The 13659-nt window shown below is 37.0% G+C and overlaps 2 protein-coding genes across 2 annotated transcripts; both read right to left on the bottom strand.

Annotated features, from left to right (window-relative positions):
* Positions 1-1598: 1598 nt before the first annotated feature.
* Positions 1599-8211, bottom strand: LOC135468631 (RNA ligase 1-like). The gene is made up of 7 exons (XM_064746995.1): positions 7884-8211; positions 6697-6848; positions 6226-6310; positions 5352-5439; positions 4905-5008; positions 3689-3858; positions 1599-3186 (listed from the first exon to the last, which is right to left on the bottom strand). Exons 1-7 carry the CDS (start codon positions 8107-8109, stop codon positions 2971-2973), a joined length of 1041 nt encoding a protein of 346 aa, XP_064603065.1. The 5' UTR covers positions 8110-8211; the 3' UTR covers positions 1599-2970.
* A 192-nt stretch (positions 8212-8403) lies between these two features.
* Positions 8404-12571, bottom strand: LOC135468465 (autophagy-related protein 101-like). The gene is made up of 8 exons (XM_064746743.1): positions 12453-12571; positions 11885-11921; positions 11578-11618; positions 11083-11166; positions 10828-10926; positions 10274-10388; positions 9717-9883; positions 8404-9399 (listed from the first exon to the last, which is right to left on the bottom strand). The coding sequence occupies exons 1-8, from the start codon at positions 12480-12482 to the stop codon at positions 9316-9318; spliced, it is 657 nt and encodes a 218-aa protein (XP_064602813.1). The 5' UTR covers positions 12483-12571; the 3' UTR covers positions 8404-9315.
* Positions 12572-13659: the final 1088 nt, after the last annotated feature.

Genomic DNA, 13659 nt, shown 5'->3' with positions numbered 1-13659 from the left:
GGACTTGAACTCACAGCGACCGCACATTATAGTGTAAAATAGAAGTGACTTTTTGAAGTCCAATAATGTATATATAGGTCAAATTCTAATTTTTTTTTTTACTAAATTAATGTTCATATATACGTCTGCATCTGAATGTATGTGCAAATAATTGCGTGCACTTATACATAGTTGCGTCAGTTATGTAAGCATTTGTATAGATCGATCTATATATATATATATGAATTAATAGCAAGAGATTATGCATGTAACCCCATCTGCGTCACTTAGACACGATTCTTTAAATGTACTTGTGTATTTAAGGAGTTAGCCTACATTTCGCAGAGCGACGAACTATGACAAAATATAACATTTTAAAACAAATACCGAGGTGTATATGTATATTACACGTTTTTTTTTAAACCAAGCGTAGATGAATCTAATTGCGACTGGGAGCATCCAATCGGTCGCTGGTTTTCGGTGTAAACGGGGGCTTGTGATCAACATCTCCTGACTCAGCAGTCTCTCGGAGTTGATATCTTCTTTTCTGCGACTAAGCATCCAACTATACTCAGTTCCGTCCATCTACGCCAGTTGGTCACTGTTGCTCACGATCGCAAATTTTTGTTAAACTTTTGCCCGCCCAAGATCTTCTCGGTTCCACGCTGAATTGATCATTGTTCTCCCATATAATGCATGTACATGTATATGCACACAATTTCCCACAAAAAGTCATTGATCGCAAAAAAAGAGATGGACAACAAGACGACAACCAGATTATCTTGGCCCGAATTGTTGTAGCCGACAAGGCTTCCGCATGATGCAATGAACGCTTGTCCTCATACATGGGTCCAGTAAATTTAATCAATTTTAACTAATTTGTGGTCACGATTCATGCCTTGTTCTATACCAAGTCACATTTCATAAGCTTTGTACTTATTATAACCAATGTCCATACACGTTCAGTAGACCTTTTGACTTCCACCAACAAAATTTGAGCAAAAATCTTGGTGTACATGTATGCAAATATTTATCTTTCGATACCTCACCTATAAAACCAACTATAATAGCTGGAGTACAAAGGTTCTCAATATCGCAAGAACACAATTGTGAGGTCTTTTATTTGGTTCGGATTAGGGCGCCGCCACATGGGATATATGAACAGTTGCGATCAAAGCACAACTGACGTATTTTATTATCGCCAACTTATATACTAGGGTGCTTTTACAAATTCGCCCATAACATACCCTACATACTCTCATTGCATCATACTGTCCCAATTTCGTACTTTACAAACTTTGTTTTATGGATCTTCAGAAGTTTGTTTGAAAACGTTTGGGGATTAGCCTTATGATTCTTGACCCGGAACGCCCATCTTGGTTGACGGCTGGTATACGAATGCCTGATCCAGTCAGCATTACGTTGTATTAGCATATCATAGAATGACCTGTATTATTGAAAAAAACATAACAAAGAAAAAAAAAACAACAAACACATATATCAAGAAAGCAAGCGGTACGGAACAAATGCTACACTTACACCAAGGCCGCATGATGACTGGTGGATAACTAGCTTTACGTGAAAGTGTCTATGAAGTAGAATAGACACACAGTCTTTCGTAGGACATGGTTACAAATGTAGATGTAGCCTGTATGGTTGTGGTTGCACGATCGAAGCTTCGGTGTAACAGCATGAGCAGCCTGCACCTCTGACTGGCCCAAGCCAAAATCTTGAAATACACATGCACATGTAGTATCATGCCATGACTGTCGAAACAGCGAAGGCAAAACTAATGGTTGTAATACACGTCGTTCAGAAAAAGAGCCTGGCAGATGGCAATAAGCAAGGGTGACGGTAACTTATGGAAATGGTGTTGGGGGGTTAGGGGCCTTATAGCAAGGTGTGACTGTACACCAAAATATTCTTCAGTACAGCATCAAACCTCAACCTCATAAGTTAATAAGAATTTGAGTAAATTACTGAATTTCAAGGTATTTCACACAAAGTCAAGCCTGTTATACAGAAGTTTCTCCATCAAGCAGAAAAACTTCACAGTTGGATATATGTTCTCAAGCAGGTTCACGCTGCTCACTCCAAATCTGCTTTACACCTACATGAAGACAAATGAAACACAAACTTTCGCTCTGCAACAAAGGACATCCAGCTATTGGCAACTCACAAGAAAACAGTGTGCAAGATTTTCTTCCAAATCTTAGCACTAAAACACAGTCTACCAGCCGTCAACCAAACATTCCCGGCCAATAATAATAAGAGTTGATAAAACTACATAGACTAACGTGAAATCTGAGACTGAAACTGCTGTTTCTCATTTTGTTGTTCCCATTCAGCTCCCTTCCCTAAGATAACAATATTCACTTGCTCAGTAGACCGTGTCATACAATCTTGCTTCTTAGTACGATTCATCACTTCATGACGACGACAAGCTGTTTTCCAGCTTACAAGTTGGAACAATTGAACACTTTCACATGGCTGGTTATGTCCTAGAAGCTTGTCAAAACTTCTTTGTACTTGGTAATTTATCAGCTCTACTAAGATAAGATATATTACTACTTTACATGCATGTTGATATATTATATCACTCATAGTTTGATGTATATTTATTTTGAATGTCTCTGTAAATGGAACAAGCATCCATCAGTAGATAAGACACGGCATATGTTTGAGTGTTCCTAGAAATGCTATGCTTGGACATCTTACCTTTCAGCTTAAACAATAAGCTTAAAAGTTTATTAATATCAAATAAAAGAAACATATGCATGTTTAAGTACCCAGTAATGTGATTAAATTTACATTTATTGATATATTCATACTTGGGGACTATTTGACAATAATACCTCATGATGCATAAATGTTTGGGACTGGCCATGCTCTTCTCCAATATTGGTCAGTTCCCATGACAACATGAAGTTCTGCTGGTGATGCATGTAATGACAAATCTTCGGCAAGATCAGACTGCATCTGCTCTCACCATCAGGTAGCCGTAAGCAATTCATGAACCTTGGACAGGCTATCACACTGCCTGTCTCGAGCCTTTCCCAACATAAAGAACAAGTCTTTTCCAGAGTGTTTAGAATTAACAGGTTGTGTGATATGGTATTGGGCCATATCAACACACAATTTGACACGTCTCTGAGAAAAGATGGGTTCCTGCACAGGCCAAGGTAATCCTAGGTGATGGCGATGAAGCTGAAAGCGAAGACAAAATCACAAACTCTCAGCTGAACCAACAATACATGTACTGGTACGAACCTCGTTGCAAATGTCTTGATTGCCACTCGGAAAGATGTTACGATGATTCGTTTGTAATGAAATTGCCAATTATCTGGCAATAAATTTTGTGGCAAAAGCTTTGACTGTCACCAAGACACCAAAAAAGACATTTCAATCATTTGCTAGTAATGTTTTTTTCAGAAGAAAATATTCACATTCAACCATAATCAAAAATACCTTCTTACTTCTTTCTCCAACCTCTACATGTCAGCATTAACAACAACCAAATAAATAAATTTCGCATGTGAGATAAAATTTCTGAGTATGAAAGTGCCATCAAATTATTGTGATGAACAGATTGCTTAACTATTTGCCTATATTTCATTCTCACTGTTTGTATTACAATATTTGGAGAATATCATAAACATAGGCATTTTCTTACAATACAGTTTTTAGATAATGAGATAGTATTACATACCTTGAACAGTGTTTTGTCCTCACAATGCCACACAATACCTTCCACCTTTCCAGCTGGGGAGGAGGAAAACCAGTCTTTGAGTTCTTCAAGAGCGAGTCTGGGAGGATTTTGTAACTTAACAGAGCCATGAACAATCAACAGGTGCAGTGGGCACTGCTTTGTGCCTATCTCTGTAATATGTAAACAAAATACATGTAGCAATTTAGCATTTGCTTCCTGAAGTGAGGATATCACTTTGTATAAAACTGCATTACCAAATGAAATATACATACATTACTGGCACACATAACTGTATAGAATATTTGTTACAATTTTGTTACAGATGTAAAAATACTTCGGGTAACTGATGCTTATAATATTTTATAAACTTTAACAATTGCATGGTGTCGTTAAAAATAATACAAAATCAGAAATACTAAAAATATATGTAATAACAGTATAACAGAAGCATTCAAAACCTAATTAGATCCATTTTCTAACATAACTTTTTGATGGATATGCTACTTTCTGTACGGCCTCAAAGTTGGGAGATCTGTTACCATACCCAGGTCCAGTCATACCTGAACTTTGAAAATGGTACATGTTACTGCCTCCCTTGACACTCAGCAACGACAGAGTAGAGCAAGAAGAAAGGACTGGTTGGACTGGTTGACCTGGTTGACCTGGTATAAGTATAATGTGACTGGATGGGGTGTAATGTCTGGTGAGTGAGTGTGTGCTTGGGGTTTAACATTGTACTCAACAATTTTTCATCATTTGACGACGAAGGAATCCTCAGGGTGTATGTAATCTGCCTTGTTGCAGGACGGATTTCAACCGCTTTTTTATCTAGTTCTTCTTGACTGAGACGACTTACCAAAGGCAAATAAGCCGCCCCACCCGAGCCATTATACTGATACGGGTCAACCAGTCGCTGCACTATCCCCTTCATGTTGGACGCCAAGCTTTTAAAGTATAGGTGTGACTCGACCCAGGATTGATCCTGGATCTGCCGCCCCCAAAGCGGACGCTCTACAAACTGTGATATCCAGGCCGGTATAATGTCTGGTGTCTTCACAGATTATGGCAGCAGAGACTAGCCCTGCCACAAGAAGACACAGTATAGGTACATTGTAAACACGCCTCAGGACTCCTCAAACGTCCTATAATTGAACAGTTGTTGAGAATGACGTAAAAACCCAAGCATACATACATACATAAATACATACATACTTACTGTAAGCATTTGCATTGATATTTGTACCAATCAATTCAGCTGTGTGGCCATCGAGTTCTGCTAAAGGGACAGCCACAATCTCCAAATCCCCATGCTCATCTTCCCTGTTAAAATACATGAATACAAACGAAAAAATTCTGGAAACATCAGTTTCTATGCAAATTTGCAGTTATATACATACATGTAGTTCTACCAGTGTGAGCAGAATTTTAAATGGCATTAAAAAACAATCTTTCTACGGCACAAAAAGCGAATCTTTAAAACCCCAGCAGTGTGTTGTAAAAGAAAAACACTTAAACAACAAAAAAATCTCTTTAGTTATGGAGGCAAAAACATTACTTTCTTTCAACTACTGGCCATATATTAACAAGGAGTTGTGTTCTTCAAAACTGCCTAAAGCCCTATAGTAAAGAGGCACGTACATGTACTAGAGCAATTAAGCCATACCTGAGAACTAATGCTAGACCATGGTGAAGGTTAACAGCTGACAAATGCCAGCAGTGTTGTCTAGAGGACGGCTCCACTGGCACCCACCCTAAAACAGCAACAGGAAGGTGTAAGTCATCCTCAACACAGATGAAATAAAGAGAAGTAACAGTTAAGCACATTCTGTCAGTCAAGTGAGGGAAGTAACTAACGACTGGACTAGTAATAGACACAAATATGAATACTGAATATCTGGTCTGTTAAACATTTTCGTAAAATCATGTAAATCATTTGAAAGAGTGACTATGTTACAAACCTAAAAGTATCATTAACATAAAATGGTACTGTTCCTAAATCAAATGATTTCATTTGTTGCTTTAAATGCTCTACATCTTCTCATAGAATATAAAAGTTTCAATGATACACAACTGTCTCACAAGACAATTTTCAACTGTCAATTATGCAGTATCGACACATACTTATTCTCTGGCAGGCTGAGAAATTTTCAGTTGTAAACTATATCACACGCTCAATTCATCCACTGTTATTTACTATTAAAGACAATCGACCTTCTTTATATTTCAAACTTTGTTCTACAAGACTCAACATTCTACAGCATCATGACGGCAAGCAAAGTTGTGGCTGTTTTATCATTGGATGCCATGGCACTTTTTGGCACAGAGGAGTGTAATTTGGGTAAGTATATAAAATAATGGTAATGAAAACTATATGCAAAGGATGGTTTTAATCACCAATGGATCAATCAATTTGCAGGTGTGCATATTGTTTGCATGCATTGATGACTCTGTTATGTCAGATCTGCATAATATGCCATTCAAATAAGAAGGGTTTTCTTGAGACTGCTGCATGAAGAGTAGATAAGTGGTCATGTTACCAGGGATGTGACCATTGGACTCTGGTTGAGGGACTCCGGCCACACTCTCTACTCCTGCTGCTGCCACCCAGTGCTCGGGAACTTCCTGATGACAGATAAAAAACACAAAAGTTAGTACTGATGTCCACTACTCAACAGCACATAACTAATAACTGTAAATGGGAGAAAGGGTCGTCACACTGTTGTGCTAATCTAATACCTGGAAACCTGCCTATTACATTTTCATAACACGAAGAATCTCGATAATACATTGTAACATACCTTAGCTGAAATAATATAAATAGCTATGTGTAACTGAAAAGCAGTATGTGATGGTGTCTTTTGATTCTGAACATTAAGTTTTGTCATAAGACCTGACTACATGTACTCTGAAACTGTTTTGGTAAATTTTAATTAGAAATGTGCTTATACATTTGTTGAACAGACAGAGCATTAAAATGCATAACAAGATAGGTCAGGTGTATTTATTACTCTGAAGTCCTTTGAAACATTCCAGACAAATTCCTCTCCAGCCTCTTCTCCTTCATTGGACAGGTGCTTGCGATTGCTTTGAAAGGCTCTGAATTTCCGCTCAGCCTGCTTCGAGGGTTTACGATCATGACGTGCCCACAGCCAAGGTTTTCCTGAAAGATACAAAAGTCACAAAATGACCAGTCTGAAAAAACTTATCACTGAACAGTGTTACATAGGCATATGTTGTTGAAGCAAGCGGGGTATATAATGGGTGGCATGTACTTATCCTTAAACACTTATGTAAAGAAATTTATAACAGTTATAGGCTTCAATTAATGTAGGTAAATTTCAGCAATTGTTAAAAATAGACTGAAGTACCAGTATTTAATGTAACTGAATAAATAGGCAGTATATTTACCAGCTGTAACATTTGTTGTCTAACAGAATCCAAGTTAACTGTTTTCCCCCTCCTGGTCATGCTCATGTTAACTTGGTAAATAGAAATTTATATTGCTTCTACAGAGGCTCTCCAGTTCATGCAGATATCCTCTGCAGTCCTACCTGGGAAAATCTGCCAGCAACCTCTGAAAGATGATTTTTTTACCTCCGTAATTCTGGTCATTGTCATATAAATGAAATATTCTCGAGTACGGTGTAAAACATCAATCAAATAAATGAATAAATTTAGGCATAATTTCCTTTTGGGCTAATCTTACACTATATCCGCTGTAAAATCACCCTACCAAAAAGATCTGCATTTTAAGTTATGATTTTTTTTTTCGTTGAAAGTTTGCTGCAGTTGAGATATTGGTAACAAAGTTGTAACTCTGTCATAATATAATAAACTTGAAACTAAATCAGATTATAATTTTAGAGGGGAATAATAATGACGTAGTGAATGAGAATAACTTTCACATGTATTTCACAAATGATGATAGCATCAATTCTCCACAAAAATTTACCTATAAACCAATGTGTAACCAAAATTCACCAATTTAGCTTGTCAGTTTTATATTAGCCCAAATAAACAACGTTTTAATGTTATTGTTTGGTCTAACTGTTATTGTGTGTTAATCAGACGTAGACCTGCGTTAACTGATATAAGGCCTAATGTATTAATGGTTGCCCAACGAACACTTGGTTGGACACTATGAACTGACCACTACCGGAACTGAGACGATACCACATGGAATACATGTATGCACCTTGAAAATCTGAGATCAATACACAAGTCCCGTCCAATTTTTCGGACGGAACAGCGCTGACAACATTATGTTCGATGGCTTCCGTCCGGAGTCTATCTGTTGCCACAACTCTGTACGACTGATGACACCGTTTGTCGGACGGTTCACGCAACACTTCTACTTCAAATACACATGCCAACTTATTCTGAACAGAACCAAGCTCCATCATCTCAGAGAACACAAACATGCAGCCAGTCTCTCGTTACTGAGCAAGTGCGTCTGCCATAGGGTTGTCACGCTGGCATACTGTGCTTTCGATTTACACATAATGTCACGTTGTGCCATCAACCGCCATCGTTCAGCGGAATAAAAGATTGTCTCCCTTTGACCGATATTTAGATTTGAAGAGTTATCCCCACTTGTTAGACCAGATTTGAACCACAAGGATCTTCTTTAACATTGTTATGTTTATAAGATTGGTTAATTGTAATGCATTTAATCGTCAGTATGTTATCAATCATTTAGTATCACATTTCAAAAGACGCAACAAAAGAATTTTTGTAAACTGATGTTTTTTATCATTCCAAATCAATATGCAAACATACATGTAGCTTTTAGCTGGAAACAGCATACACTCAAAACACACTAAAAGCGTTTTCCATAAGAATTTCAGACTTTGCTATACATACTGACTAATATGTTGGGAGATTGTTCATTTTAAGTAATTACATGATTTTCTCTTTTACCAGGTACAATGTATCTCGGTATACAGATGATAACATGCTATCTCAATGCATATACAACTATTTTGAACTGAATTCCACCTGAAACATTTTCATGAGGATGCCTTCATGTAATGGAAAATGTAACTGTTATCAACCATAAGTATGGGAACTACAACAACAAATCTCATGAGTATTAATTAACTTCACTCTTCATGACTACAATAATCTAAAACATATATGAATAATTAGGTACTGACTATCCATTCCATTTGAGATGTTTAACTTTTCTTACAAAGCTAAGCTCAAAACAATGGCATAATATGTACATAATAGAACACTTACCACTTTGCCTATACAATATTGAAAAAAATTAAATTACAAACATGCATGAAATATATACATCACTGAGCAATCAGTACTAGACTTCAATAGCAGACTGAACATTTGTCTCACAATTATGTATTCATACTGTATCACTTCTCAAATTTAAAAAAAAACTTAACTTGAATGACGAGCTATAACCTGATTCTGCATTTTTTTTTTAAATCTCATCCTAAAGTCAATTACCAAAAACACAACATTTAACTGGCAAGGTGTCATACAGCCCTGATATGAACTTATGGTATAAAAACATGGCACATATATTGTTTAATGTTAACAATACACAATTACATAGAGTAAAACACCACCACAAAACATCTACCCTTGTGGGGTGAACATTTTTCTGTCTATAAAGATAAGGTATCCTTGATAAGCTTCCTCATGGTTGTTCCCACAGAAGATGATGTAGGTCCAGTAGTTTGGTGAGATATCTGAAATAAACAAATGAATTAGGTCATATGATGAGAAAAAGATTTCACTTTCAAAGAAATCTGAAAAATGAAGCAAACGCACTTCTAAGAGTTTCATTATTTATATGGTTGTATATCCACACATATGCATGTAGCAATTAAAAATGCCAGAATGAATAACATCAACATGCATGCATTGATCAGAAGGAAGACAGGTAGTTTGCTATAATGCTCTCTTCCTTTCCAGTTTTTGTTATACATTTTAATTAATGGAAGTTGCTCTGAACTGCATAACATTAGTTTACCTGTCAGCAGTATGTAATGGTGGCTGATCTTACCTTAAACAAATACGGCTGTATATCACTAAAGCTAGTATCGAAGATGAGCTCAAGTTCAGATTGGTTGGGCATTTTTGGCACGTACTCATGTCTGTTTAATATGTCCGCCACATAGAGTATTTTCTCTGATAACAATTCTCCCACCTTCTCATTCCAGATCTGACGCTCTGTGTGAACACAAACAAACAACTGTGTTCATTCTCTTATGTAAAAAACATATACCATGTAAACAATAAAACAATGAAGACATAATTACAGGACAATTTATAATTGCACAGCAATTAATGCAGCTGACATTTATAAAAAGTATTCTTAGAATTACATCTCCAATGTTTATATGGTGCAGGAGTTTATACAGTTGCTGGTTAACTTTGTCTAAGCCTCGCACAAATAACTTCACAAGTGAAACATATTACAATGGACACATAATTAATGATTCTGAGAACCTTACTAATATTGACTAATGTTATAACCGTGCTAGTAAAAATCAAATGTTATCGTACACATAAATTTGATAAGTTAACAAGGCTTTTTGATGCTATAGAGGATGATGTTACCATGTTCATTAGCTAAGGTGATGACATCCAGTTTGATCGTCCATACCTCCCAGGGGATACACTCTGCTGGGAAGGGCCATCTGGCCCGCTTTTTCTGGTGAAACTCTAATGATATCTGTAACATACAGTATGTTCAACTTGATGTATGACAAATACTTCATAGCATGCATTTATGTCAAAACACTGTACAACAAAAACAAACTATTTTTGTAAACTTCAGATCCACAAGTATTCACAATAATGATTCTAGCATATGACATGAAACACAATGCCAAGTACTACTCAGAAACATGTAATTAAATACACATTTGAAGCAAACATCAACATGATGAGTACAGAAAATCTACTAAAATCTATTATGCTGCTCCTTTTGCTTGCTTATAATTATGAACTAAACAAGTGGACCACCACTGCAGAGAATGGAACTCCAAAGATGGTTCTATATAGTGGGTGACTTCTGTGTACAGAAGAAAACTACTGTATGCTGTATACAATAGAAGTTAGTTGTATCCAGTGGAATGCTGGTATACACAGAACAAAATTTCTGTATATACCTGACCAGAATGTGGAGCATCCACACTACGTAACATGTCCCTGAATGCTGACACTTCCTTCTTCAGCAAGTTGTCCAAGTCTTCAGAAGCACTCCTCACCTACAGACAGTCAACACAAAAATGATAACACAATATATAAAAGCAATACGAGGATAAAAGTATAAACTTTACAAACAAATTGACAAATATTTTTGCTCTTTCTCAATGATTCCAAAACTATAAAGAGGCTGAATGCTGAAATATATGTATACTCACATAGGTGAAGTCAACAAAATCACAGTCAACATCTTGTAATCCAATGGTTCCAATGGAGTAGCTTCCCTCCTGTTTGTACTGGAACTGAACACAAATATCCAGCCTAAATTACCATGTAATCTAAAGAAATATGAGACGAGAATCGAAATTTTACATGGAAAAGAATGAGCTGAGGCAAACCCTGGAACGTACAAATTTTTCCCTGTTTCCCAAGCTGAAACTTTTTACTGAAAATCCATGCCAACACATTTATCTCTATACTGATGTCGAAACACTGAAAAACGCTGTTAACAACGAAAATTACATGTATTGACACATATTACTAATACATGTTCATTCAAATATAATATTTTATTCAACAGTTTATTATATTAATTATTAATGACGATGTATGCATCACCAATGCATTTCTAACAACTTCTAGGCTTTCATATTTTATTTTTGTACTAGACTCTTTCCACATCCAGTAAATAACAACACAATTCAATAATTTACCTTCCCATGTGTTCTGTGTAGAAGGACAGAGTGGAAAATGCCTACAAAATAAACATGTGAGAAATGCATAGTAATGTACATGGACATATCTTAATGACAATAATTACCAAGACCTTGTCAGAAAAAGAGAGACTTTGGTTAAATGTGCCATTCAAGTATTGGGTGTGTGCACCTGTGATATTTATAGCGCAAGCTTTTCTTTACAAATGATGTTTCTGCAATTTTTAGGATATAACATATTAGTAAGCTTTGAGTAAAATGATTAAGAAGGAACCAATAATATACTCATATACAGTAGTAGACTTACTTAAAACAACTTCTTCAATCTGTCGCCCCTCTACCATCTAAAACATAAAAGGAACAACGCATGTCACACAGACTGCATTCTGTATACCATTTTAAAATATAGTTTTTTGAATGACTGTGAAGATATGAATATGTGCAGCTTGCGGCCAATAATTGTATCATTCGCACAATAGAATATTATTAAAGTTACATAGCTTAGATCAAGTGAAGGCTGAAGGCAGGTAACTAAAGTGCTGCATTAGGCATATTTTACACAAAAACGAATGAAATATAACACATATTTAACTCACAGATTGGAATAATCGTTTGAACGCTCACTGTGAGACCTTACAGTGTGGTTCGTGGAAAACGTATGCAGTGATTTAATTTTTAAAATTTGGGAAGAAACAAAGCATAACAAGTGTGTCACTGGTTATTCTGACACTTCCGTCGTCATTTGACATTTGTTATGTTGTTGTTGTTCAACAACACCAGCCCTACATATCCTGTCTTTCATTGACGAGACAGCTTTCGTCAGACGAATTCGCTAGTTTGACCACAATAGTAAAATTGATAGCAAAGTAACATACCAGCTCAAACACGTGTGAGCGGGCGTTCATGTTTGTTGGTGGCAAAATTCATAAGGATATCCACTAAAATACATGAACAACTCGCAGGCGCTTTTTCTGTTCGAACGAAACTACAAAATAATAAAACTGGTTTCCGAAACCAGTCACGTGACCTTGTCGGAAACCAGTATAAACCAATGTAAACAAAGTCACATGGTTTGGTTCATCGACGTGCAATGGGTTTGAGTAGCTCGGAATGTTTTCCATGTTCTGAACGAATTTCAGTTTCTTCACGTTTTCTGTGACGAAAGTCACAGTGGCTTATCGATTTTGAACAATATATGTATCTACAATGCATATGGCAATCTGGATGATTCTTCAATTTTGTTTTGGCCCATATTTATTGCACTAGACAAACTTCAGGACTGATTTTTATGTAACTACGAGTATTTCTGTTTGAAATGCAACAAAATGCACTTACCCACCCGTCACCTAGTGACAGTGATCTCTTGGCTGACAAAAAAGTGATAGCTACAGCAAATGAACAAAAAAAAAAAAAAAAGAAAAGAAAAACCACGTCAATTCTGCTTTTTTTTTCCAAGTAATAATGGTTCCATATTGACTGGATATGAGTGACTGATTGATAAGCTGGTTGATGTGCTCAAGAATTTTTAATTGGCGATGGCTGGAGGAAACGATAGACTTGATACGTGGTATACAGGCAACAGTATTGGCGATGGCTGGAGGGAACGATAGACTTGATACGCAGTATACAGGCAACGGCATTGGCGATGGCTGGAGGAAATGATAGACTTAATACATGGTATACAGGCAACAGCATTGGCCATGGCTGGAGGAAACGATAGACTTGATATGTGGTATACAGGCAACAGTGTTGGTGATGGCTGGAGGAAACGATGGACTCGATACGTTTTATGCAGGCAACAGTTTTGGCGAAGGATGGAGGAAAGGATGGACTCGGTACGTGCTATGCAGGCAACAGTGTTGGCAAAGGCTGGGGGAAACGATGGACTCGATACGTGGTATGCAGGCAGCTGTGTTGGCGAAGGCTGGAGGAAACGATGGACTCGATCCGTGGTATGCAGGCAATGGTGTTGGCGAAGGCTAGAGGAAACGATGGACTCGATACGTGGTATGCAGGCAGCGGTGTTGGCGAAAGCTGGAGGAAACGATGGACTTGATACGTGGTATACAGGCAATGATGTTG

Source organism: Liolophura sinensis, chromosome 6 (genome assembly GCF_032854445.1).
Source record: "Liolophura sinensis isolate JHLJ2023 chromosome 6, CUHK_Ljap_v2, whole genome shotgun sequence".
Classification (NCBI taxonomy): Eukaryota; Metazoa; Mollusca; class Polyplacophora; order Chitonida; family Chitonidae; genus Liolophura; species Liolophura sinensis.
Note: the sequence above shows the minus strand (reverse complement) of the source record. Positions and strands in the feature narration are given on the sequence as shown.